The sequence below is a fragment of the Dama dama genome, chromosome 20 (genome assembly GCF_033118175.1).
Source record: "Dama dama isolate Ldn47 chromosome 20, ASM3311817v1, whole genome shotgun sequence".
NCBI lineage: Eukaryota > Metazoa > Chordata > Mammalia > Artiodactyla > Cervidae > Dama > Dama dama.
Window position 1 is genome coordinate 99,771,475 of NC_083700.1, and position 26,912 is coordinate 99,798,386.

General features: G+C 41.9%; 1 protein-coding gene across 1 annotated transcript; it reads left to right on the forward strand.

Moving 5' to 3' along the window:
* The first annotated feature begins 16,076 nt into the window (after positions 1 to 16,076).
* Positions 16,077 to 17,015, forward strand: LOC133041492 (olfactory receptor 2A12-like). Its single transcript, XM_061122199.1, has one exon. The coding sequence runs from the start codon at positions 16,077 to 16,079 to the stop codon at positions 17,013 to 17,015; it is 939 nt and encodes a 312-aa protein (XP_060978182.1).
* The last annotated feature ends 9,897 nt before the right edge of the window (positions 17,016 to 26,912 follow it).

The window sequence follows — 26,912 nt, forward strand, 5'->3', positions numbered from 1 at the left end:
TGTGCTCTGCCTGTTTAAAGAGTTTGGGGAATATATAACATTTGGGGTTTTGGTGCCAATGAATTTTCACTCATTTTCATTTATGTCTCCTAATGGGAATTTTGGATTATTAGATGGGGGCACTACTGAATACATCCCCATAGTAGTTTTGTTAGGGGAAGCACACTGACTGAAACCCCCCACCCTGGCCAGGCACCATAGTAACCATTTGCATGAGTTGTTTTATGGCAGGAGGTCCTGCTAAGGAACATGGAACTAATAAGCCACCACCAACTGGAAGAGTTCAGGAAAGGTCAAAAGGAGACACCACATGTCCAACCACCTCCCAGAATCCTTCTCTCTGGCATCCATCTTGGTTGAACAAGGCGTGTACCACCAGGAAGGACTCTGAGTCAGAATGATTGGCTAAAGACAACCCGGAAACGAATCCCATCACCATAAAACCCAAGACTGCGAGCCACGGGGCAGAGCTGTTCTCCTGGGTTCTGTTACCCTACTGCTCTCCACCCGGGTGCCCTTTCCCAATAAAATCTCTTGCTTTGTCAGCACATGTGTCTCCTTGGACAACTCATTTCTGAGTGTTAGACAAGAGCCCAGTTTCGGGCCCTGGAAGGGGTTCCCCTTCCTGCAACAGTTTGAGTGGTGTTGGGGTTTCATTCAGATGTAAGCTGAGGGGCAGAGTGATCAAATGGGGAAGACCAAGTCTGGGAAGTGCCGTGTGCTGTGTTCCTTCCTGTCTCTCCCTTTCCCAAGATAGCTTTGCTTTTCTCTCTGTTATTCACCCCATTTTCCATTTTCTCTTGGGACAACAGAGGTTGTTTAGCCTCGATTAAAGATCAGAGTGAAGACTATTATACTCATTATTTATGTTGAGGTTTTTATCACTGCTAGAATTACCACTGAGGTTAGAATTGGGAATTCAAATCAATGCTATGTAGATTAAAGTTTATAGTTAATATTCAAGATTTAACTTTTCCTGGTGAAAGAAACTTTACTGGTATTCAGTAATTATGTCATTGATTCAACATGTCTTTACCAAATGCCTACTATTTGTTATAAATCAGAGGGGCAAAGAAGAGTTATAAATAATATGGGTGGGAAAGTGATTTCACAGAGTTAAATACGTTAAAGAGTTAAATGCAAAAAATAAAAATGTAAAGCAACCTAAGAGAAAATATATGAATGAATATTCATTTTATGATGTGACAGAGAAAAGCCTTTAAGCATCACTTGAAGGTTCCAAGTCCTTCAGCCTCTTAGTGTTGATCCCTTTCCCTCTAATACGCAAACAAACCTGCACAGACTTCATCTGACCTGTTCCGTATTTCCCTAATATTGTGAGGGATTCTTGTGTATCCCTGGCCATTTTGCTCCCTAATCCTCACTCTCATTGACTCCTCAACTCCTCTTATTGCCTTCCTCATGGAGTACTGACCTTCAGTGGTTCATCCTTATTCTCTTTCTCCGTTATGCCCCTAAACCTCACCAACCCAAGGATGTTATTTGCAAGATTTGTCCTGGATGTATGGACAAAAGGAAGATAGCTTACAATGCAGCACAGAACAGAAAACTATTTTTAAAATTAACATTTAATGTTGCAAAGTCCCTAAGTTATCTGTGCAGCAGTTTTTCCTCTCTAGCTCCCAGCCATCGGCATCTGACTAGAGACTGGTCTCCTTCCTGGAACCTCCTCCCATCTCCCCTTGTCTTCCTGTTCTAGGACTCTCCTTACACCTGTTACTGGGGCAACCAGCCATAAATCCAATTCCTTTAACTCAATGCTTTCAGACTTCCCTGTGCTTCAGAATCACCTGGAGAGCTTGTCAGATGCTCCTGCGCTTCATATGGAGTTTTGATTTAGAAAGTCTTGGGTGGAGGTCGAGAATTTGCATTTCTACAAGTTCCCAGGTAATGCAGATGCTGGGTCCACACTTTGAGAACAGATTTACTTAATTGTAAAGAGTAATTTGGTTCTATCTCAATTTTCCTGTCTCCACATTATACTCAAGCTGCTCACATTCCCCCTGCCTAAATGCCAATACTTTCTGGCTTTCTTGTGAGCACAAAAATAAAGGAAGAAAAGTAAGAAAAACATGAACATTTTTGGCTATATAATAAAGAATATCTTTTGTAAATTAAAAAATGAATAATAGTTGTTGCATATGTGTAATACAAGTGATTTATATCATTAGAATATAAAGGTCTCTTTGTAAGGAAAAAACTCACAACCAAGATTGAGATATTAATAATCAATGCACAAGAGATTAATGAAAAATGAATCCACCAAAGTTTAAACTTCCTAATAATTAAAGACTGCAAATTAAAACATCAATGAAATAGTTTTTAACTTGACATAGGCAAAAAATTCTTTTAAAATGATGATGCCTGGCATTGACCAGTTTGCAGTAAATGAGAAATTCTTATATATTGATTTGGAAATTCATATGAGAAATAAATTACTCTGTTCTTCTGCAGGAAAATGTGCTAGCATGTATTTTCACCTTTAAGAATATTGCATATGGAAAAATGAGAGATGTGGGGAGAGATTCTCATCAAGGATGTTTAATTGCAGCATTACTTTTAATGGGGAAAACTGGATATAACCTAAATGTCCTACAACAGGGGATTGGTTAAATAATTTATGGTCTAGTGATATGATTGAATACCTGATAGCCTTTAAAATAATATTTTGGAGACTATTTTGCATTGTGGAGAAATGCTCCAACAGACTGTTAAAAAGCAGATTGAATCCTGCTGCTGCTGCCCTAACAGTATACAAATTTATATGCACAGCATAAAAATTAGAAAGAAATATACCAAAACCTTACAGGAGTCATTTCTAGTGATTAGATTTACAAGTGATATTTATTACTTAAAGTTCCCTGAACTTTCCAAATTTCATACAATAAATAATTTTTATAATAAGGAATAAAATTCAAGTGGTACTTTGAATTTGGAATATATAAGGATTTGACTTCTTCATTCAGACTAGTTAGGTGAAAGAGTGGATGTGAGAGAGGAAGATGAGAGATGGAGAAAGACATGCTGGGCCTAGACAAGACTGGAAGAGACTGAAAGGGAGTTGATCCTGATGTCTGAGCTCATCCTCTCCACCGAGCTACACTTGGGAATCAGCTTATATAGTTTAATACATTAGCTGCTTAAGGTAAAAGTGTTTTGGATAGGAGATAGGTCCTGAGTGATGGAGATCCTTGAATGAGATCCCTCGTGATGAGAGGCTGCCCGGTTTTTACCTTCAGCTTTTACCTTCAAGGTGAGGGCAAAGGGGATGTGGATGACAGGCTTCTGCCCCCCAGGACTCCTTGCCCTAAGATGAGTTAGTGTATTTGTCCTATTTTTTTTCTTCTACACTTTGTGCTGTGCCTGCTAAGTTGTTTCAGTCGTGTCTGAATCTGTGTGACACTATGGTCTGTAGCCCACCAGGCTCCTCTGTCTATGGGATTCTCCAGGCAAGAACACTGGAGTGGGTTGCCATGCACTCCTCCAGGGGATCTTCCTGACCCAGGGATTATGTCTCCTGCATTGGCAGCTGGGTTCTTTACCACTAGTGCCACATGAGTAAGTGAAAGTCACTCAGTCATGTCCAACACTTTGTGACCCCATGGACTGTATAGCCCACCAAAATTCTCTATCCATGAAACTCTCCCAGCAAGAATACTGGAGTGGGTAGCCATTCCCTTCTCCAGGGGATCTTCCCAACCCAGCGATCCAACCCAGGTGTCCCACATTGCAGGCGGATTCTTTACCATCTGAGCCACCAGGGAAGCCCCATATATTTATCTTCTACTACATACCTACCTTCTGCAGCACAGGTGAAGAAACAAAAGCCTCAATGTAGTTTTGAATTTTCACTTTTGCCATTTACTGCCATGATTCTGAGTAGGTAACTATTTCTTATCTGTAAAAAAAAAAAAAAAAAAAAAGACTGGGCATGGGGTTTAGCCACAGCCTGGCTTGCTCCCCAGAATGGTTGTGGGCGCTGCTGTCCTGAGATTATAACTCTGCAGGGAAAGGGGCTGTGGGCGGAGCTCTCTCAGACTCAGGAGGCTCCTCCTGAGTGACATGTGGCTCCAGGGCTCTAACCAGGAGCTAAGTTCCTGCAGCCCCTTCCTACTGGGGAGGAAATACTTGGTTCTTGCTCAGGAACATCCCACAGGAGTTCAGTCCTGCCTGGTGGGAAAGAAACTTCAGGCTCCATTCTTCCTGATCATGAGAAGGTCCCCTGCCCACACACAGCCCAGGGGGACTAGAGCTACATTTGGTTCTTGGCCCAGTGTTTCCCCACAGGAGCCAGACTGGGGTTTGGGCTGAAAGCTGGGAGACACAGGGGAGAGGCTGATGAGAGCAGAGCCCATCTGCAGAGCCTGGCTTCTGGGAAAGGCAGTCTCCTTAGGTGGGGGCACCAGGAACATTCCAATCCTCACTGTGTCTTACACTCCCCAGATGAAGTCTTTTCTTTCTCCTTCTTACTAGCCTTCTTCCTGGGTGATGGTCACTCTCCTGCTCCCCACTATTCTGATCCTGACCCCACTGTGGAGTTCACTGCAGCATCAGTCAGGTCCTGGAGGCCTCTTCCTGAGGGGAGCTCAGGGTTTGGTGAATATGACTTCAGCTCCTTGAGAACCTCTGAAGGTCTGTGCCTGCTTCCCACCCAAGGGGCCTCCTCACAACTGTGGAGGGCTGTTCCTCTCCCACATTCCCCTGGCCCAGCCTGGAACTCCTCTCCTAGGCTGCCCACCCCAAGTAACCAGGATTTCCAGGTCTGTTATTCATTTCCCTTCTCAAGTGGCAGGGCCTGGATTCAACAAGCAGACTGTGTGGTCGATAAGCATTCTCATGGCTGCCACAGCTGGATTTCTATCCTGCAACTCTGCCTTTGTTCCCCCTCCTTCAGAGTTCTCACAAGTTTCCATCTGGGGAATTTAGTCTCAGCTCCTCAGTCCAGCAGCCAAAACCCTTCCTGCCCTGAATCTTCTCCACTTTCCAGCCTCTCCTCTTGCAATTCAATGAAATCATTGACATATATTCATCTAAGAAAAACTGTAAGGATAGCCTCATAAGTTCATTAATAGTTCTATTCATTCAAAGTCATTATTCTTTTCTATCCATCAAAGAGTGGAAAAAAAATAATTTTCAACAGTGAAAACAAATGAAAATGGAAAAATGTTAAAACCTATACTGAGTGAGTAAATCATGTGACAGAAGAATAAATACTGTGTAATTCAATGTTAAAAATCATGGAAACAAAAATAAATTGTTTAGGAATTGTGTTATGTTTCTTAAAAACATTCATAAAGACAATTTTTAAAAATTTAGACCCTGAATTTTTAACTGTAGTTACCTGCAACTCTAAAGTAATGGGTATTTGTCTGAATCTATTATAAAATTTTAAGACTAAACATATATGGCTTTTGCAATAAAGAAACATAATAAACTGAGAGAAGATATTTTCAGTGCATGTAACAGACAAAGGATATTATCCAATATATAATAAATAACAAATTAAGAAAAGGTACAGTGTCTCACATTCACTGAATACTTACTATTTGTTTTTTATTATGATAAATCCTTTACATGTGAGAGGGTAACAGGCAGGAAGGCTAGGGGTCTCCAAATGCAGGAAATAGGCTGCAAGTGTTAGACATTTTTTATCTCTCTCTTAAGCAGCAGGAGGAAACAGGTGTCAGATTTTTTTCCCTTCTCTATACAAATTTAAAAGGAGATTTCTTTTAAGATTCTTTGTTGCCATGACAACACCTGGTTCCACCTGAACTTAACTTTTCTCAAATCTTGAGCTAACCAATGCATTTTTCTTATGAAAATGTTTTTCTTCAGTTCAGTTCAGTTCAGTCGCTCAGTCGTGTCCAACTTTTTGCGACCCCATGGACTACAGCACACCAGGCTTCCCTGTCATTCAGCAACTCCCAGAGCTTACTCAAACTCAAGTCCATCGAGTTGGTGGTGCCATCCAACCATCTCATCCTCTGTTGTCCCCTTCTCCTCCCACCTTCAATCTTTCCCACATCAGGGTCTTTTCCAATGAGTCAGTTCTTCACATCAGGTGGCCAAAGTATTGGAGTTTCAGCTTCAGCATCAGTCCTTCCAATGAATATTCAGGACTGATTTCCTTTAGGATTGACTGGTTGGATTTCCTTGCAGTCCAAGAGACTCTCGAGAGTCTTCTCCAACACCACAGTTCAAAAGCATCAATTCTTCAGCACTCAGTTTTCTTTATAGTCCAACTCTCACATCCGTACTTGACCACTGGAAAAACCACAGCTTTGACTAGATGCACCTTTGCTGATGGACCTTTGTTGACAAAGTAAGGTCTCTGCTTTTTAATATGCTATCTAGGTTGGTCATAGCTTTTCTTCCAAAAGCAAGTGTCTTTTCATTTCATGGCTGCAGTCACCATCTGCAGTGATTTTGGAGCCCAAGAAAACAAATTCTCTCACTGTCTCCATTGTTTCCCCATCTATTTGCCATGAAGTGATGGGACCGGATGCCATGATCTTAGTTTTCTGAATGTTGAGTTTTAATGCAGATTTTTCACTCTCCTCTTTCACTTTCATCAAGAGGCTCTTTAGTTCTTCCTTCCTTTCTGCCATATGGGTGTTGTCATCTGCATATCTGAGGTTATTGATACTTCTCCCGGCAATCTTGATTCCAGCTTGTGCTTCATCCAGTCCAGCATTTCTCATGATGTACTCTGCATATAAGTAAGCAGGGTGACAATATACAGCCTTGATGTATTCCTTTCCCAACTTGGAACCAGTGTGTTGTTCCATGTCCAGTTCTAACTGTTGCTTCTTGACCTGCATACAGGTTTCTCAAGAGGCAGGTCAGGTGGTCTGGTATTCCCATCTCTTTCAGAATTTTCCACAGTTTGTTGTGATCTACACAGTCAAAGGCTTTGGCGTAGTCAATAAAGCAGAAATAGATGTTTTTCTGGAACTCTCTTGCTTTTTTGATGACCCAGCAGATGTTGGCAATTTGATCTTTGGTTCCTGTTCCTGTTCCTTTTCTAAATCCAGCTTGAACATCTGGAAGTTCACAGTTCACGTACTGTTGAAGCCTGGCTTGGAGAATTTTGAGCTTTACTTTGCCAGCATGTGTTATGAGTGCAAATGTGCGGTGGTTTGAACATTCTTTGTCATTGCCTTGATTTTCTTAAGCTATGTTAATGAACTATGTATTTACCCTAGACTCTGTCTTCAAGTCAGTTCCACCTAAGACTCAGAACTGACTTGACAAACCAGTATGTTTTACTCCTGCAAATGTTCTCTTAAGCTATGTTAATGAGACTATGTATTTGCTTGAAAAACTGCCTTTCTTCAAGATTCATGTCAATAGTTTTATGGCCCCAGGCAACTCACCTTGTGCCAGTGTTATCTCAAAATGCATGTTGTGGGTGAGGGGCTTGGTGCCAGTCTCTGAGTTTTGAGACATTTCCTTTCTCTAATTAGCAGCCTGCTAGTAGCTATATAACATCAGCTAAAGACTAGCAGGGGGGCACTCTTTCTGCCCCCTTTTGGTGTCTATGTCGGAAGCTTTCTCTTTTATCCTTTAATAAAACATTACTACACAAAAGCTCTGAGATCAAGACTCGTCACTGGCCCAGATCCAATTCCTCTCTTTTGGAGACCAAGAATCCCAGCGTTTTTCACAGCTCAGCAACAACCTTTCACACATATTATCTCATTTAATCTTTCTAACAACCCTCTGTGATCTATAGTATATTCTTCCCATTAACAGATGAGGAAACTTAGAGAAGTTAGGTAACTTGCCCATCATCACTGAGTTAATAACGGGTAAGCTGAAGACAAAATATAGCAATCTGACTCCAAGGCTGATTTAACTATGCAATAATACCAACAAGCTTATGAAAAGATGTTAAATTCAGCAGCAATGAGAGAACTCTGAATAAAACAGGAAATTATGTCACCACTGTCTAGATATGAGATAGAAACTTTAGAATGGTGGAGATAGATAATACTATCAAGTGTTGAGAATGAAAGTTTTAGACTCACATAACTACTTAGAAGAATAATTTAAGAATATCTAGTAAATTTGAAAGTTCTAAACTCTGCCACATTCACTATTACACATAAATCCTGGGAAAAATACTTACATAAGGAGAAATGTCTAAAACATTTGTGGCAGAATTTTTTAGATAATGAAAAACTGAAAATAAACAAATATTCAATAATAATTAGATAAATTAAATGTGATACATACATTAAATGCTTGTTAAAGAGAAAGGGTTAGGCCTATATGTGTTCAGTAGGTAGATGTCAGAAACATGATTGTTGAGTTAAATATTTTCAGAGTGGTACTGATTTCTTGATATCATTATAAAATTTTAAGTTCATACAAAAACAACTGTATGTATTGCTTATGGATACAATTATATTTAAGGAAAAACTTAAAGACACACTAAATAGACATGGATATAATGATACTGGTAGATTCAGAGGAGTTGGAAATAATCAAAGCACACTTCAACTATACCTGTGTTGGGGCCAGTGTGAGGAAAGCAGGGGAGACTCCATCTTGAAGCCTGTCATCCGTCTTAAAGACAGAATGTGAACTGGGCCTGAACCCTGCGCAAGAGTGAGGAAATCACTACTAGTGAAAACCAGGTCTCCTGGAGACTTCCCTCCCTACAAATGACAAACGGAGATTGTAACTGAGGTCAGGCTGCCCCTATTAGATTAACCATGGAGACATTTCCCCTTGATGTATAATCATTGTACCCCCCTCTTTTAACCTTAATTGCTTGTTCTCCTAGCACCTACTTGTTGTAAAACTCAATCATATATAACAAAGAAGTTGCTAACATGTAGCCAGTCATGTAGTTGGGGGGTATAAAACTGGGCTTCTCAGAAACATTAGGGTCTTTGTTGGGAACTGATTCCCTTTGGACCCACTGGCGTAATAAACTGTACTCCGCTTGCTTGAGTGTCCTCCGAGATGTGTTTTGCAACTCTGGATTCCACAACATCCATAATTATTTAAACCTTTTTTAAAGAAAAAAAAGACTCAAATTAATATGGCAAAATATTAAACATGTTTTTGCTATACTCTTTTCTATAAATACTTTCTGCATATTTCTGACTCTGACTCTCTCATTATATAAATATACATAGAGAGACACAGATAGATAGATAAACATACATGTATTTTTCTTTCATGAAATATACAGTTTTATTTTCTGAGAGTAAAAGTGAAATTTAAAATGTAAAACCAGGAAAGAGTCATTTTTACAACCTGAGTCAGACCAGATTATTAGCCACACTGTTTCACAGATGTGTTAAAAATAATTCTAGCTTACATTTTATAGCACCAAGTGCAAAAAGCAAAGCTAAAATTACTTGTGAGCACTTGTCAGACAGTAACGCCAGACTGTTCCTACATAATCTGTCTACTCTTTATGTCATCTTCACCCCCAACCCTTTAGACTGCAGAAAAGCATGTATGCATGTTGAACACTTGACTATGATTATATTGAACTGATAAATAATTTTCCAGAGGTGAGGCGAGAACCCAGGAAAACCAAGAAATCAATGGCCTTGGGCCATAAGGACATCCTTGTTATAATATAAATTCTTTGCCTTCAATACTCAACCAAGTCCATTAATGGTAGCAGTTGAAAATTTTTAAGCCAGTGGGGAGGACTTCAGTGTAAGAGTGGCCTCACCTTTTCTGGGTATCTCATAGATATAGGAAGGTTCAGATTGGTCGGAAATTATGTACTTTAATGATACCATATGAGCCCCATCAGATCTGTCCATGATTCTGGAAAACTCTGAAACATCCTGAGTCATTGAACTGTGCCTCTCTGGCCAAGTACTTTCAGAAAGGCCCTCTTTACATCTTTGTTCCGGAGACTGTAGATGATGGGATTGAGGAAGGCAGAGATGACATTGTAGAGCAGGTCCAGCTTCCTGTCTCTCTCTGGGTCATACCAGGACCTAGGCCTCATGTACATGATCATGGCTGGCCCATAAAACATGGTGACCACAGTGATGTGGGTAGCACACGTGGCATCTCCCCTGGGATGTACGGATGCTTAAGGTGGAGGCAAAGAGGCAAACACAGGAGGCCGGGATGAAGGAGAGTGGGATCAAAAGAGGGATGAAACCCCAAATAAAGTCCAACTGGTCATTGAGGGATGTGTCTGCACAAGCCAACTTCAGGTCTTTAAGCACTAGCTGCCTGGACCCCCTGCTTGGCGCCTGCAATAAACACTGCACTTTCCTTTACTACAACCTGGTGTCAGTAGATTGGCTTTACTGCTCAAGTGAGCAGACCCAAGTTTAGTATGGCAACAGAATTTCTTCCTTAAAGTTCTGGTAGAATTCACAAGTAAATCCATCTAGGTCTAGAGTTTTCTCTGTGAAAAGATTTTACTCAACATTCAATTTAAAAAACAGATGTATGGCTATTTAGGTTTCTTATGTATTTTCAAATGAGCTTTGATAGTTAATTTGTTCATTTTATCTAAGATATATATATATTTTGGAATTAAGTTCTTCATACTATTCTCTTATTAATCTGTTAGCTTCCTTCATCCTCTGGTGTTTCCTCATATGCAAGCACTGAGCAGCCCTCATCTGAAGACTGGAGAGGGGCCTTCTGCAGACTCCTGGGCTTACTCTCCGTGAAGCTTTCCTCTCTAGTCCTCTGCTCTGAATTCTAGCCACCTTGACCTCTGTCTTAATCAATTCAAGCTGCTATAATAGAATACCACAGACTTGGTGGTTTAAATTACAAGCATTTATTTCTTGCAGTTCTGGAAGCTGCAAGTTGGAGATCAGGGTAAAATGCTTATCACATAATATTAAGTTTTTAAAAGGCAGAACACTTGATTCATGAGGATTTGCCTGCACAACCCAGGAAACCCAGCTAACAGCTGCTCAGATATACAAGAATTCATTTTTTCACTTAAGAAGAAGACTTGAGGCAAATGGCATCATGTATTAGCTCACAGATGGATAATGTTGATGAGAGGACCCCTGTGCTTCTCTGAGCTCTTTCCTCAGGATCTCAAGACAGGTGCCCATTTCCACTTATGGCATCTCATTCATGGTGATAGAAAGGAGGTTTGAGGGAAGGGGTTTGTATCATAGTCACTCTATTCCATTTTTGTAGGAAAACAAACATTTCACTAACATTCCTCAGCTGAATTCCTCTGGAATCTTGCTGGAAAGGACCAAGTTATGTCACTGCCCTCACTGAGAGGAATTCTGGGAAAGGGGGAAATGGAACCAATGTCTGGGCTTGGTCCATGATGTATTCACTGCACCTAACAAGAGTTGTCAGCAAGAGGATGTTTCTCCCAGCAAAGAAGAAATGGATAGTCATTCAACTAGTGTCTGCCATGATAAAACGTATGTAAAGCGTGACGTCACTGAGGTGAGGAAAAAAAATCCACTTTCATTTAAGGATAGGAAAAAATATGAGAAATATCCACAAGTCATAACTAAAATTTTCTTTGTCGTGTGGAAGGAACTAGAAGGTAATTATTTTCTCCTTTCTACCTTCCTGGGTCTGTGAATTTTCCTTGATGAACACGATCACTGTTGTAACTCAGAAACAAGGGAAGACTCTCTCAGGAGTTATCCTGGGTGTGAAGGAATCCAGACTGAGAATCAGAAATCTCGATTTCCCATTCAGCCTCCACCAACTTGCAGCTCAGGTAGAGTCCGGAGAAACAACTCAAGACCCTGAAAAGTCTGCAGTTCAACTTGGGGGAAGGGGTGTTAGTAAAGCCGAGGGAAGGGCTGCAGGTGAGAGACTTGGGTGGTCCTGACTCGTCATCCCCACTGCCCACCTCAAGCAGAGTGAGCTTGCGGCCCTTTACAATCAGGCAGGCCTAGACGGGGATCTCAGCCATTTGCCCTTGGAGAGGGCTTTGCATGGCTCTGAACTTTAGTGTCCTCTTCTTGAACGTGGAAATAATGTGCTTCTTGTACAGAGTAGTTGGAGGACTAAATGGAATGATGCCTCTGAAGTGCTGGGCACACAGAAGGTGTTCAGTAAATGTTGGTTCCTTTCCTCTCCTAGCCCCAGGAGAACATGTATCCGACAGAAGCCCCCAAAGAGCTTTCTGCCTTTAAAACTTGTGGCTCTTGAGTTTAGAGTGAGTTAGTCAACCACTTCCCACTGTACGTGTGACACTGTCCTTCCTACCCGAGAGGCTGTGAGGCTCCCCGCCTCTGGTCTGACTTGTGTTGGATCATGACAGTGGGTTCAGTGCTGGTTAGGAGCAGAGCTTGGTGGTCTGACAAGAATCCCAGCTCCGCACAGCCTGCTTAGTGCTCCAAGTTTCCTTTTCTGTATCTGTAAAATGAGGGTAATAATGCTGCATGAATTTAGTATACATCAAATGTCTTGCCCATAATCACTACTCAACACAAAGAAACCCAATGAGAAGTCTTGTTATGTTACAGGGAACACAGCTCCATTTCACAGAGAGGAAGCTGAATGACTTGGCCAGGTCACAGTGACCGGGTCTCTCTGACAACAAATCCTTGTGCATCGGATGTTTCCCCAGAGGTTGTTCCTGGGAGCCCTTAGCCGCTGAGCAGAGGGGTGGGGCCATCCCTGTGATGCCAGCAGGAAGTCTGCTGGGGCTGCTGCCTGGCATTAGATGCAAGAGATGGGAGTAGGGATCAGCTTAAGCAGAAAGGGCAGGATCAGGGCATGAGAGCTTATCAAGGGGAAGAGGATGACCCAGACAGCCCCACTTACCCTCATAAGGAGAGGTGAGACAGGTAAGCCTATGGCATTGAAATGCAGACTGGGGACTCAGGAGAACAGAGGAGAGGTGGGAGAGTGCAGGGGCAGAGTCTGAGACAGAGGGGTGCTTTAGAGAGAACACCACTGGGGTCATAATGGACCAGAACTTAGCTAAGAATGAGAAAGTATTTTATGAAGGGTAGATTCAAGGCTACATAAGCTTCCTTGAGAGGTAATGAGCCTGCTGTCCTTGGAAGAATGTGAACAGGAGCTGGAACATCTTTTGCCAGGTAGGTTGCAGAGCAGATGTGTGCCCTGGTAGGGGCTGGATTCTCCAAGACTGCCTCCAGCCCCAAGGTCTGATGAATCTCTGAAGTTGCCCAGAACAGATCTGTGGGGTGTCACCAAGGACTCAGGGAGAGACCTGCAACACAGAACACAACAAAGCAAGATGCTCTGGACTGCTTGCTCTGGACCTGGGCCCGAAATTATCCTGAGCTCAGCATCAGCCACTGTAGTCTCAGGCCCCTCCCAGACACAGACCTGAGAAGGACTGGGTGAGCCCTATTTGACTGGGAGGGGAAGACCAGGGCTGGGTCAGGGTCTTACTCTGAAGGTAGCATCTGTCTGCAGTGTGTGGGGAGGCTGAAAGTTTCTGGCATTTGTCTAGGTGTGCCCTGGCAAGAGTGGGTGGTTGAAGGTAGCAGCTGCCCCAGGCTTCCTGCCAGAAGCTCCTGAGAGCCAACACTGCTCCCTGGGGGTAGGCTCCAAGGGCTCTCTGGCCCATGGATTCTGTTTCCAGTTTTCGACCTTTTTCAGTCTAGTGATACTGCCCAGTTCTTTTTCTTCTTCCCACACTGAGAGATTCAGAGCACTTGGTGCCAACTCTCCCAATCTTCCTCCTCCAACCACCTTACGCCCTGATTTCTCCTGGGCAACAATCTTCTCTGCATCTCTGAGGAACAGGAACGAAAAGTGTAGGGAGAGAAAGAATGTCTATACTCTTTCTTTTCTCTTTTTACCCTGGCTTCTCCACGTCTCCCTCTATGTAGATCATTGAATAAGTACTTACCAGGTCTTACTATCTGTCAGGCTCTGCATTAAGTAAGGAAGTTACTGTGGGGGAAAAGTAAAATTATGCACGGTGAAGTCAAACTGCTAATGGGTGATATGTCTGATCTGCAGAATTTCCAAGTTATCTTGGGCTTGCCTTAAGTTAAGACAGAACCCAAAGAGCTGGCCAGCTGGCATCCTGGAGTTCTGGGTCCTCATCTCTGTGACAAAACCCCTCTGTGACTTGGAATGCATCTCCTGTCTATGTCTCCTCCTTGTACCTGGCATCTCAGGCCACTGTGATGCCGTTTCAGTCCTTGCAGCAGCTGGAGATCTCTTTAAAGTGTCTGATCGACCTTGGAGTCTGGTAAACAAAACTGAGCCTTGCTTTAAGGAGTGAAGCCAGGGTATTTGTCTACCTCTCTTAGTCTTTTCCCTGTAGGTAAGGGAGTCACCAAAAGATTGAAGGGGGAGCCCAGTCAGATTTTTGTTTTAGAACGGGTACTCTGAAGTCCAGGGCAGACAAAATGGGCTGAAACCAGACTCTTAAACAGCAAACACATTCATTGACTATAAGGGAAAACTGAAAACTTAGAAATGGCAGCACATTTGTCAACTCTTGGCCCCAAGAATGAATATTCTCATATTTTTGGAATTCCTCTAAGGAAGAACGTGACTTATAAGGTAGATATTTTTATTCCCATTTTACAGTTGAGGTAACTGAGACCTAGGAAGTAAACTAACAACCCAAGTTCACATAGTGAGTAAAGCCAGAGACAGGATTCAAATAAAACACGCTGTCTCTAAATCTTTCACCCTTTCCACACTCTTGTATGGTTTCTCTTCTTGTAGACCACGTGCCCCAAATACATAATACTTTCTATGGAAACTGAGGCCAACCTGTGGGTACAATGTGACCTACAAAGTCTCTATGGTGAAAGGGATTTAATAAGAATAATTACCTGTCAGCTACTGGATAATGTCTGTGAAGGTCTTAGAAAAGGGCATAGCATAAGGGAGGTTCCAACTGCGTGCAGTCCTTTAAACAAAGTCAAGAAACCATCCAGTGTAGTGAATGTAGACACAGGTTCTTGTGAAGACTCATTAATGGTATCTGAAGGAAAACAAGCAGATTGGAGAACAAGTAGGATGAGTCCAATAAAATGGTACCAGGAGAAGGAATAATACTGACAGCATCAAGATTGCTTCATTCCCTGAGTACTGACAATACACATGACGCCTCTTCAGTGATGCTGGCTCCTTCCTGTTCTCCATGAAGAAATAAAGGTTCAGGAAGGCTAAGTTGGGGAAGAGCTAAGAGTCAGTAAGAAGTTAAAGGATGGAATGAAATGCTGGCTTTTGTGGGGAGAAGAAACAGAAGGTAGGCATCTAGGGGAGTGAAAATTGATTGTGAGCACCAAATATGGTGAAGTAGTTCTCAAGATGTTTGCTTGCATAGCTTGGACCTGAATCCTAGTCCCTGTATATGGAGAACCATCCAGAAATGCAATTTACATTTATTATGTATCTGTCACATTAGGTCCTCTGTATGATGCTTTCATGCCAAAATACCGTTCAACCTTTGCAGCAGATTTGTAACAAAGAGATAATTACTCTCATTTTGTACTCAAGAAAGTGGCCTCAAAGGGTTAGAGGGCAGGGTAAAGTGCTTACTCAAGGTCATTTGCTTAATAAACCTTAAAACTGGGACTTAGCACTCAGTGTGCCTTCTAACACACCACGACTTGTGATGGAGTAGGTGTTGGTCAGAGAGCTGTCCTCACCGGGAGCAATCTGAGGGTATAATTAAAGTGGAAAAATAAACTGATGTCCTCAACAAGACCAAGTAGTTTTTCTCACTGTAATGTGCCAAATTGCATATCTGTATGACAATGTTTATCTGTAAACAGCTGGCTGCCTTACTAAGGAGAAGAGGATGCTAAGAGGAGGTAGAGATCACCTAACCAGTGCTTTCACTTCACAGCTGAGTAAAGTGAGGCTGAGATGGGCAATTGCTGGTGGGTCAGAGGCAGAGCCAGGCTAGATGTGGAAGCCCTTCCCTCTTCATAAATTTCCTGAAAGTGGTGGCAGTGGACAAGGGGAGGTAAAATAACCTGTCGTGGGGGATCATGATGTTTCATTATAACTGGACACTGACCGCTACCCCAACCCCATCCGCAACCCTTATCCTGGTACATAGTTTAGCTAATCTTCTGTCTAAATTGGTGTCTTACTTTTTCATTCAGAAATAGAACACAATGCAAGAGACTAATCAGTCTTGTGTGACTGAATTCATCCTTCTGGGTTTCTCCTTCAGCCCCAGAACCACTCCTCTCTTCTTCTCAGCCTTCCTGACCACCTACCTGTTGATCATTCTGGGCAATGGTTTAATCATCATCCTCATCTCCCTGGACTCACACCTCCACACACCCATGTACTTCTTCATTGTCACCCTTTCCATGTTAGATCTGGGCTATACCACCACAACTATGCCCCAGATGTTGGCACATCTGGCAAGCCAGAAGAAGACTATCTCTTTTGCCAGCTGTGTGGCCCAAATGTACATTTTCTTGGTGTTAGGCATTACTGAGTCCTGGCTCTTTGCCATCATGTCTATAGACAGGTATGTGGCCATCTGCCACCCACTCAGGTACAAGGTCATCATGAGTCCACGGCTGTGTAGGGTAATGGTCTTGTTCTGTGGACTCTGGGGTGTCGTCTCTGCTCTTGTCTACACTGTTTTTGCCATGCGTCTGCCCTACTGTGGTCCCAACAAGATCAACCACTTCTTCTGTGAAGTCCCTGCTGTCTTGAAACTGGCCTGTGCAGACACCTCAGTCAACGACCAGGTAGACTTCATTCTTGGCTTTAGTGTCATCCTGGTTCCACTTTCTCTCATCCTTGTCATTTACATCAATATCTTCATTGCCATCTTAAGGATTCATTCAGCCCAGGGGCGGCTGAAGGCCTTCTCCACCTGTGCCTCCCACATCACTGTAGTCACCATGTTCTGTGTGCCTGCCATGGTCATGTACATGAAGCCTGGCTCAGAGGCCTCCCCAGAAGAGGACAAGAAGCTGGCCCTGTTTTACAATGTCATCTCTGCCTTCCTCAACCCCATCATCTATAGCCTCCGGAACAAAGATGTGAAGAGGGCTTTCCTCAAGGTGATGGGCTGGGGCAGGGCCCCAGAATGAGGCTGTGAAAGAGGTGCTGGGGGGGTCAGAGGAACAAGACTCATGATACAGTCAATGACCTAAACACTCATTCATATGACCCACCAGGACCAGTACCTCCCCGTCCCTATGCCCAGCCTGGAATCTCAACTTTATTCAGGCCTTTGGGGACAGACCTACCAGGTAATGTCTTCCAAGCATATCAATCTTTTATTTTCATCTTGTTCTAGTCTTGGTGGTTTACAAAAAAAGGGTATCTGAGCCATTAAAATCTTTGATTGAAACAGAGGAATGAGCATTGGGGAATGGCTTGTAGCTGAATTTTGAGAAAGGTACAATACCCTCCAGAAACTGCACTCATGGTGTTAGGTCAGTTGGAGAGAAGGGCAAGGACACAGACATTGCAGGATTCCTGGCCAAGGGAGGAGACAGGGTGAATGAGGCCATGTACAATCTGGCCCCCGTGGCCTTCCCAGACTCATCTCAGGTCACTCTGCTCCTCTTTCTCTCACTCCAAGTAAGTTGGATTTCTATCTTTGCCTTGAATGTGTCATGCTCTTTCCCATTCATTTCAGGGTTTCTACATAGGCTATGCCTTCGCTTCTAACACTTAACCTCACCCCATTATGCCATTGATGTCCTATTCATCTGTCAGGTCTTGGATTAAACTGCAGCTGCTCAAAGAAGCCTTTCCTTGAGCTCCCAGAGTGCGTTAACCTTCCAAAGCACGCTGTACCTCTCATAATAACAAAGGCACATGGTTCTGAGTTCTCTATTAGACAGCAAGTTCCACAAGGCAGGGATCATGATTATCTAGTTGAGTGCTGTATCCCTAGAATCTAGCCCATGCTGCTTACCTACTGGCCTTCAATGGATATTTTATGAGTGAAGGCGTAACAGTCCACCCAGTCAGAGAGGGAAGATGAAGTCAGTGAGTGGAAGAGTTGATGGATTTGGACTAGTAAAATGTAAGAAACACTGGCAGATACAAAAAGTATGTGTGCAACTCAGTCATGTCAGACTCTTTGTGACCCCATAGACTATAGCCTGCCAGGCTCCTCTGTACATAGAATTCTCCAGATAAGAATGTCAAGGAGATAAAAAGGATTACATCTTGTTCAGCTATCATCACATGGAAGAAATGTTTTGCTTTTGTTATTAATAAAGATGAATTGAATCATTTTCATCATCAAACTAGCAAAGTTTATGAAAATGATGATGCCCAATGCTGGGCAGTGTGCAGTAAGACTTACACTCATGTTTGTTACTGAAAAGAATATTATTGGCTTTACCTTTTCAGAGCAGTGCCTTCCACAGAGTAGGCACTCAATATATCTGTTAAATAAGGAATTATGTCTGTACTTATTAAACACTTTTGTGCCAATAAAGTTTTAAGAATTTTACATATATTCATTTACTTAATAAGAATATCGTATGGAAAGCATATAATAATCTGTATCATGAACCTTCACAATGTTATAATCGGGTCCAGAAATTTCACTTCTAGGACTTTGTCCTAATGTTAGAGTCCCAGCTTGCTGACTGAGAAGATGGCAGACTGATGTCTCAAAAGAACCATATCATCTATCAGGGTCTGGATACCAGGTTGTTTTGTAGATCAGAGATGGGGGGAGGTGAGGAAACAATATAAAAAGACCTTTTAATCTTGCAAATATCACCCAGAATGGCAAGTCTTAGGTAGGGAATGTGTTAATTTCTTCCTTCCTGCCATCTACACAAGTACAGAGTTCTGAACAAAGGCACTTTAGTTTAATAGTCAGGCAGAGGGGCAAGTCCCTTGGACTGCAAGGAGATCCAACCAGTCCATCCTAAAGGAAATCAGTCCTGAATATTCATTGGAAGGACAGATGCTGAAGCTGAAACTCCAATACTTTGACCACCTGATATGAAGAACTGACTCACTGGAAAAGATCCTGATGTTGGGAAAGATTGAAAGCAGGAGGAGAAGGGGATGACAGGGGATGAGATGGTTGGATGGCATCACCAACTCAATGGACATGAGTTTGAGTAAGCTCTGGGAGTTGGTGATGGACAGGGAAGCCTGGCATGCTGCAGTCCATGGGGTCGCAAAGAGTCAGACACGACTGAGTGACTGAACTGAGTGAGAGGGGCAAGATTCCGAGGCAGGCCATTATGTATGATTATAATAACAAAAGCAATGAAAAGCAAGTCAAAGTGACAGTTCCAACAGGGAGTCAGAACTGGCTTTTCCTGGCAACACTAAGAACAAAGTCAGAAACATGGACAAAGTTTTCTGTTCAAATATGTTCATCAAAGAACTATTGGAAGACTTCCCTGGTGTTCCAGTGGTTAAGAATCTGCCTTCTAGTGCAGGGGACGTGGGTTTGATCCCTGGTCAGGGAACTAAGATCCCACATGTGCATGCTAAGTCACTTCATTTGTGTCATACTCTTTGTGACCCCATGGACTCTAGCCCACCAGGCTCTTCTGTCTATAGGATTCTCCAGGCAAGAATACTGAAGTGGGTTGCTGTGCCCTCCTGTAGGGAATCTTCCTGACCCAGGAACCCCAGCCTCTTATGTCTCCTGCAATGGCAGGGAGGTTCTTTACCACTAGGGCCACCTGGGAAGCTCAAGATCCCACATGCTGTGGGGCAAAAGAGCCTGCGGGCCTCAACTAGAGAGAAATCGTGCTCCACAGTGAAAGGTCCCACATGTCATAATGAAAATCCTGCATACCACAACTAAGACTCAAAGAAGTAAAAAATAAAATAAATAGTAGAGTAAATATTAAAAAAGAATGATTGGAAACAGCTGCAAATATCATATGTCAACTTTATGAAATACTTTGCAGCTAATATTATTTATCATATTTAAAGCATTAGTCAATCACAGTGAAAAGTATGATATAATGTTAGGTGGAAAAATTCAAAATGTAAAATTGTATGTATAAAGTTAATCCAATTTTTATAAAATATGCATACATTCATATTTAAAAGCCTGAAAAGATATATATTAACATGTTAACATTGGCTCTCTCTGGGTAGTAAGATAACAATTGATTTTTATTTTTGGTCATATTTTTCTCTATTTTCTAAAATTTCTACAATCAGCACAGATTGTCTTTATAGCAGAAAGAAATAAAGATGACTTGAAAAATATCTGTTATCAGAGAAAAGAAAGTGAGCCATGATGTTGGCATCATTTATTCATTCATCAAATATTAATTGATGCTTACTGGCATCTCATGTCAGGCATAATGCTAGGTTCTGTGGATGCAGGCATAAATAATGCAAGTCCCAGTCTAGTCGGGGAGAGACACATACTAAGACAAGGATGCTATAAGATGCTGCTGGAAACATTCAAAGCTCTGAAAGAGTGCAAGGGGGTGGTCCAGGCTCTAAAGACAGAGTTGAAGTTCTGCTGGGTCTTCAAATGGTGAGTAGAAGTTTGATAATTGGATTAAAGGGCAGGGAGCAGAGGTTGAAGTGTTCTGGAAGAGGAAATGGGATGCTGAAAGCCTAGAGACATGGAGGTTTTGGAGAATGGGCAGAGTGGCTGGAATGCAGTCCCAGACAGAGGAGAGTAGATGTGACAGGTAGGGCCTGGCACATTGTGTTGAAGAAATTAGATTTTTTTCTCTAGACAAGCATTTTTCAAGGACCTTACTTGAAACTCTGGTCCTATGAAACATTTTGTGATGAAAAGATTTCTTGCCCAAATAGGCTTAGAAACATTGTTCTATTCATGCTTCATGCAATAGTAAAGAGTCTTGAGAATTCGGAGACTGTCTTTAGAGCCTGGACCACCTGCTTGCCACTCTTTCAGTTTTGAATGTGTTCCCAGCAGGACCTTATAGCATCCTTGTCTAAGTATGTGTCTCTCCCCCACTAGACTGGGACTTGCATTATTTATGCCTGCATCCACAGAACCTAGAATTAGGTCTGACATGCAATGACAGTAAGCATCAATTAATGTTTGATGAATGAATAAATAGGAAGCAAATAGGTAAATGAGCTATTAAAAACAAGGAAAATATAACACTGACTCTATTTAACATAATATTTATCAAGGTTGGATCATAAAACCCTTGCTTTCTGCAACATTTATTAGTTAAAGAAACTTTGTTGTTGTTTAGTGGCTCAGTCGTATCCGACTCTTTGTGACCCCATGGACTGCAGCACGCCAGGCTTCCCTATCCTTCACTATCTCCCAGAGTTTGCTCAGATTCATGTCCATTGAGCCAATGATGCCATCCAACCATCTCACCCTCTACCATCACCTTCTCCTCCTGCCTTCAATCTTTCTCAGCATCAGGGTCTTTTCCAATGAGTCAGTACTTTGCATCAGGTGGCCAAAGGATTGGAGCTTCAGTATCAGTCCTTCCAATGAATATTCAGGGTTGATTTCCTTTAGGATTGACTGGTTTGATCTTGCTGTCCAAGGGACTCTCAAGAGTCTTCTCCAACACCACAGTTCAATGTATATGCAGAGTACATTGTGCAAAATGCCAGGCTGGATGCATCACAAGCTGGAATCAAGATTGCCAGGAGAAATATCAGCAACCTCAGATTTGCAGATGATACCACTCTATTGGTAGAAAGTGAAGAGGAACTAAAGAACCTCTTGATGAGGGTGAAAGAGGAGAGTGAAAAAGTTGACTTAAAACTAAATATTAAAAAAACTAAGATCATGGCATCCAGTCCCATCACTTCATGCCGGATAAATGGGGGGAAATACCAGCAGAGCAGCTAAAACTTGGGTCCTGGTATTAACTGCCTAACTGTACTCATCTAGCATGCCCCCACATGGAGGCCTGAGTAAAGGGACAAAACTTCACACCGCTTCTGTAGTTCTGCTGCTGCTGCTAAGTCACATTAGTCGTGTCCGACTCTGTGTGACCCCATAGACGGCAGCCCACCAGGCTCCCGTCCCTGGGATTCTCCAGGCAAGAATACTGGAGTGGGTTGCCATTTCCTTCTCCAGTGCATGAAAGTGAAAAGTGAACGTGAAGTCGCACAGTCGTGTCCGACTCTTCGCGACCCCATGGACTGCAGCCCACCAGGCTCCTCCATCCATGGGATTTTTCCAGGCAAGAGTACTGGAGTGGGGTGCCATTGCCTTCTCCTTTCTGTAGTTCTAGTTCCCCCCCAATCTTAGGATTCCTTTGGGGGCACATTCAGCCCTTCTTTCTCTATTCAGATGACTCCCTCCTTACTGAACAATCCCTTGAAGAATGGTATCCCTTAGGATTAGAAGGCTCCTGAGGTGACATCAGGATCTATTTGTCTGCACCCTTAGGGACTCTTTGATCCCCAATACCCATGGGCCTCATTAATACACCAACTAGGTATTTCCCAGGGAGCTGCTGAGATGTGGCAACTTCTGGAGAGTAGCTAAAACAGGATTCTCTTATACCCAAGGCAGTTATGGCACATGGGTGTGGAGGAAGGGTGTGTATTGGACTTGGGATAAGGTGAGGGTAAAAAAGACAGGTAAGGGGCATGAAAGACAAAACCAGAATCCTGGGACGGGTTCTCCCACCAGATCACTGTCAGCAATAGTCCTGACAGAGCATCACCTGTAGATGGTGCAGAAGCAGCAGAGCCCAGTGAAGAATGGCCTTTGGAGAAAGACCTGGGTTATGCCCTTTAATGCTGTGCAACATCAGAAAAGCTACCCTGTTTCCCAATTTCCTTTTTTCTAAAAATTCATAGTTTTTTAGAAAGACTTGTTGTGGGTTAAAATAGTAATAATAATAATAGCTACTCACTTTAGAACAATACTCTGCAGGCTTAGTGTTAAGCAACTTCACATGTGCTGTTTCAATTAATCATTAAGACAATCCTTTGAGATTAGTGCTATCATTATCACAGGTTTCTAGAAGAAGATGTAGACACACACAGTTTAGGTAACACTCCCAAGGTCACTCTGCTAATTAGCAATGGAGTCAGTACTCAAACCCAAGTCTGATTCTAGTGCTGTATGTGCTGTATTCAGTTACTCAGTCAAGTCCGACTCTTTTGGACCTCGTGGACTGTAGTGCCATACTCTTAATGATTTTCTTATCCTGGATGTAAACTAATTGGCCCACAATGAGCGCTTAATGAAAATGGGTTTTATCTCTGCTTCATCCCCTACCTAATGACATGTCTAGTTGCACAGACCAAGACTGGAAGAGAAGCACATTTGAGGAAGATAATACAAGGACTGCCTGTGTGTTCTTGATTTCATTTTTCCTGTTTCCCTTTTAACGTTATTTCAATTACCAACTTGCCAGGAAGAGGATTTTAGTTATTCTGGGCATGGATAACCCAGGTAGACGTCACCGAGAAAGAAGACCTGGGTAGTGATTTTGAAAGAGAAAGTGATGGGGAAACCATGGGACTGGGAGTCCATTCTTGCAATAAACTCACTCTTATGCCATTGACATAACTTCACAAAGGCATTAATCTGACATTTATTAGCAATGACCCATATATTGTGCTAAGAATTGGAGATAGAAAGGTAAGATATGGTTTTTCATCTTCAAGGAGTTCCACAAACTGGTGTGTATACGGGTGTGGGGAATAATAAAAGCACATTAAAGGTGTATCAGAGCCCAGAGGAAGAAGAAGTTATGAGGAGACTCACAGAATACTTCCATGAATAGGATTTTTACCAAGAGATAAAAGCAGGGGAGGACATTTCAACTGGAGGGTGATTTAACATTAGCAGTAATAATAACTGACATTTATTGCTATAGTTTACATACACTTAAAATATCATTTAACCTTCACAAAAACCTTCAAGTTATATGCTATTCTCCCATTTTTGCAGATGATGAAATGGGATTTGAGGTTAATGACTTTCTCTGGGTTGTGCTGTTGGTAAGTGGCAGAGCGAGACTCAAACCAAATTTGACCCCAGAGCCCTACTGTCTCCTTGGTTCATACTGCCTCACGGAAAATAGATTTGTGAAGGGACCTGGACTATTTGGAGGGTCATGAATGAGCTGGTTTGCCTTCAGCTGGAGTCAGCAAACCGTTCTTGTAAAGGACCAGATCGTAAATATTTTAAGTTCTGTGGGACATATATGACCTCTATTACAGTTTCTCAACTCTTGTTGTAAGGCAAAGCAGCCACAGACATAAATGAATATTTTTTCAACCATATCAAAAAGCAAAAACCATTCCATTCCTAGATAGCAAGTCATATAAAGCACACAAGATGAATCAAAATACAGGAAATAAAGCTAGAATGCCAGGTAGGTAAGAATCAAGTTCCAAAGAGTTTTGAAAACCAAGCTAAGGAATTTAGGCATTAGCTCATAGATAGTGAGAGTTTTTTTTAAGGGTTTGTAAACAGGGGAATATCATGATCATCTCTGCCTTGTTTGAAAGTCATTCTGGCAGTGTGTAGATTGGGTTGGATGGAAAGAAGACTAGAACAGGAAAGATCAGGGAAGACACTCCTCTTCTCCTTCAGTGAAAATATTCTTCTGAAATGTTTCTCTTCTCCACTCTGTCTTGGATGTTGTATAGTCCTCCTGTGATTTAAATATAGTTGCTACTTAACAACTTTTAAAATTGTCTATATTTTCCCAATTTGATTCTTAGAACATTCTCTCAAAGACACAAGCATAAAGAACTTTAAACAAGAAAGCATAACAAAGATTTAATGTAGGGTTTATAATAGTGTTCTCCCTTCAGCTTGTAGTCTGCTATTTTTCCTAAGCTTTCTTTTCTTCTTTCTGGATAGAGACTAGGTGGGACCTTCTCAGGAGCAGGAGAGTAACCCCTCCTAGGTATCAATCATAGCTCCCAAAGGAGTTCCATATCTGCACAAATAAGACAGTAGGAACTTTAAATTATCTTTTGAAATTTTATATTACAGTTGATAAATACTGTATTCTCACTTTCTTTCAGACTTCCTTGGTTCTCATTATTAACATATGATTTTGTTTTGACTCTAGACTCTGTTATGAGGTTGGGTACATAGTGAGAAGTCACCCCTAAAATGATAGATTCTCTGAATCTTGGTGTCATTGAGCTTTAGAATCTTAGGATGTTTATGACAAAGCTTAATTTTAATGTAATACATCATAATCTCACATCCAAAGCAGTGATACTACACCTGAGTGACATGGCCTTATAGCTTATGCTTGAAAACGAAAAATGAAGATACTACTCATTATTGAGTAGTATTAATCACCACAAGTTTCTTGCTTTTTTTTTTTTTTTTTGGTAACTGAGCTTAAAATTTTCCTTTTTACAACTTTTGCCAAAATAGTTCTAATTTTCTTCCCTTCAGGAATATACAGTACACATTTCTACCTTTTTATGCATGACAACTATCAGAATATTTAGTGAGATCTCTTAAGTTCCTCATTAATCTCCCAGCTAAGCTTTCTCAGTCTCTTCCATTCTTTCATAAATAACAAGGTTTCATGGATTCCTTACTGATAAGCTCTTTTCTCCATATAGAGAAGCTCCAGTTTGTGTTTTTTCCTTCTAAATTGCAGGTTCAAGAGTTAAAAACAGTGCTCTGGGTGGCCCTTGGGTTTTTTGCTTAACTCTGATAAATATCAGTTTCCTTAGTTGTAAAATGCAGCTAATAGTAGGTATTGACTTTGTGGGATGACCATGGATAATGTGTGTAAATGGTCTGGACCAGTCTGAGTTCAGAAATCTGTTGTTTAGTCGCTAAGTCATGTCTGACTCTTTTGCAGCCGTTTAGACTGTAGCCCTCCAAGCTCTTCTGTCCATGTGATTTCCCAGGCAAGAATACTGGAATGGGTTGCCATTTCCCTCTGCAGGGGATTTTCCCAACCCAGGGATCAAACCTGTGTCTCCTTTGTCTCTTGCATTGCAGCTGGATTCTTTACCGCTGAGCCACCAGGAAAGAAATCTGTTGATAGCTATGTAAATCCAAAGGAAAGCCTCAGAATGTGGTCAACTCCATTGCTAGCTCAGTGGGAAGCAAAGTTCAGCAACAAGGATAGCTCCCCTAAGTACAAATAGCACCAACTGATGCCCTTAGTGGGTCAGCTTGGACTCAGCCCTTTCATTTATCCAACATTTAAAATGCCTATATGCTAGGCACTGCTCTAGAATCTGGTAATATACAATAAATCAAGAAGATAAAAATTCCTGAATTCTTGTGAGGGAAACTGATGATTTCAAAAAATCATTTTGTACATTAGAAGTTGCTAACTATTATGAAGATAGATAAAACAGAAAATGTATGGTGTACGGGATATTTCAGATTCAAACAGGATGATCAGGAAAGATTCAAGTCTTCCCTGCAAAGATGACAATTGAGTAAATTCTTAAATGAGAGAAGAGCATGAACCATATCCACTAACTCTTATACTACTGCAAACAGCCTCTAATGTGAGTAGTAATATCATTTTTCTCATTTATCCAAGCCTGAGTCCTGTCCACGGCTTTATGTAGTGTTATTTTAACACATATTGTGAGCTACCAGCCAGCCTTGTCATGCCAGTGCAATGCTCTAAATGTTGAAATTCTGATCCAAAGTTTTGAGATTCTCTATGAAAAACACTTGATAATTTGCAATGTTTTGCAAAATGAATTTTCTGCTCTCTAAAAGTGTTGATACACAGGTCAGCTTTCTCTCACAATGTTACCTAAAGTGGGTCTATTTTGTGTTTGTGTGTTCTTAGTCACTCAGTTATGTCCAACTCTTTGTGACCGCATGGACTATAGCCCATCAAGCTCCTCTGTCTATGGGATTTTCTAGGCAAGAATACTGGAGTGGATAGCCTTTCCCTTCCCCAGGAGATCTTCCTAACCAAGAAATCAAACCCAGGTCTCCTACATTTGCAAGAGGACACTTTACTGTCTGAGCCATCAGGGAAACCTGCTAAACCCTGCATGAAATTGGTGTGAGGGACACATTTGGGACTTGGACTTTGAGTCCTGGCTCCATCATT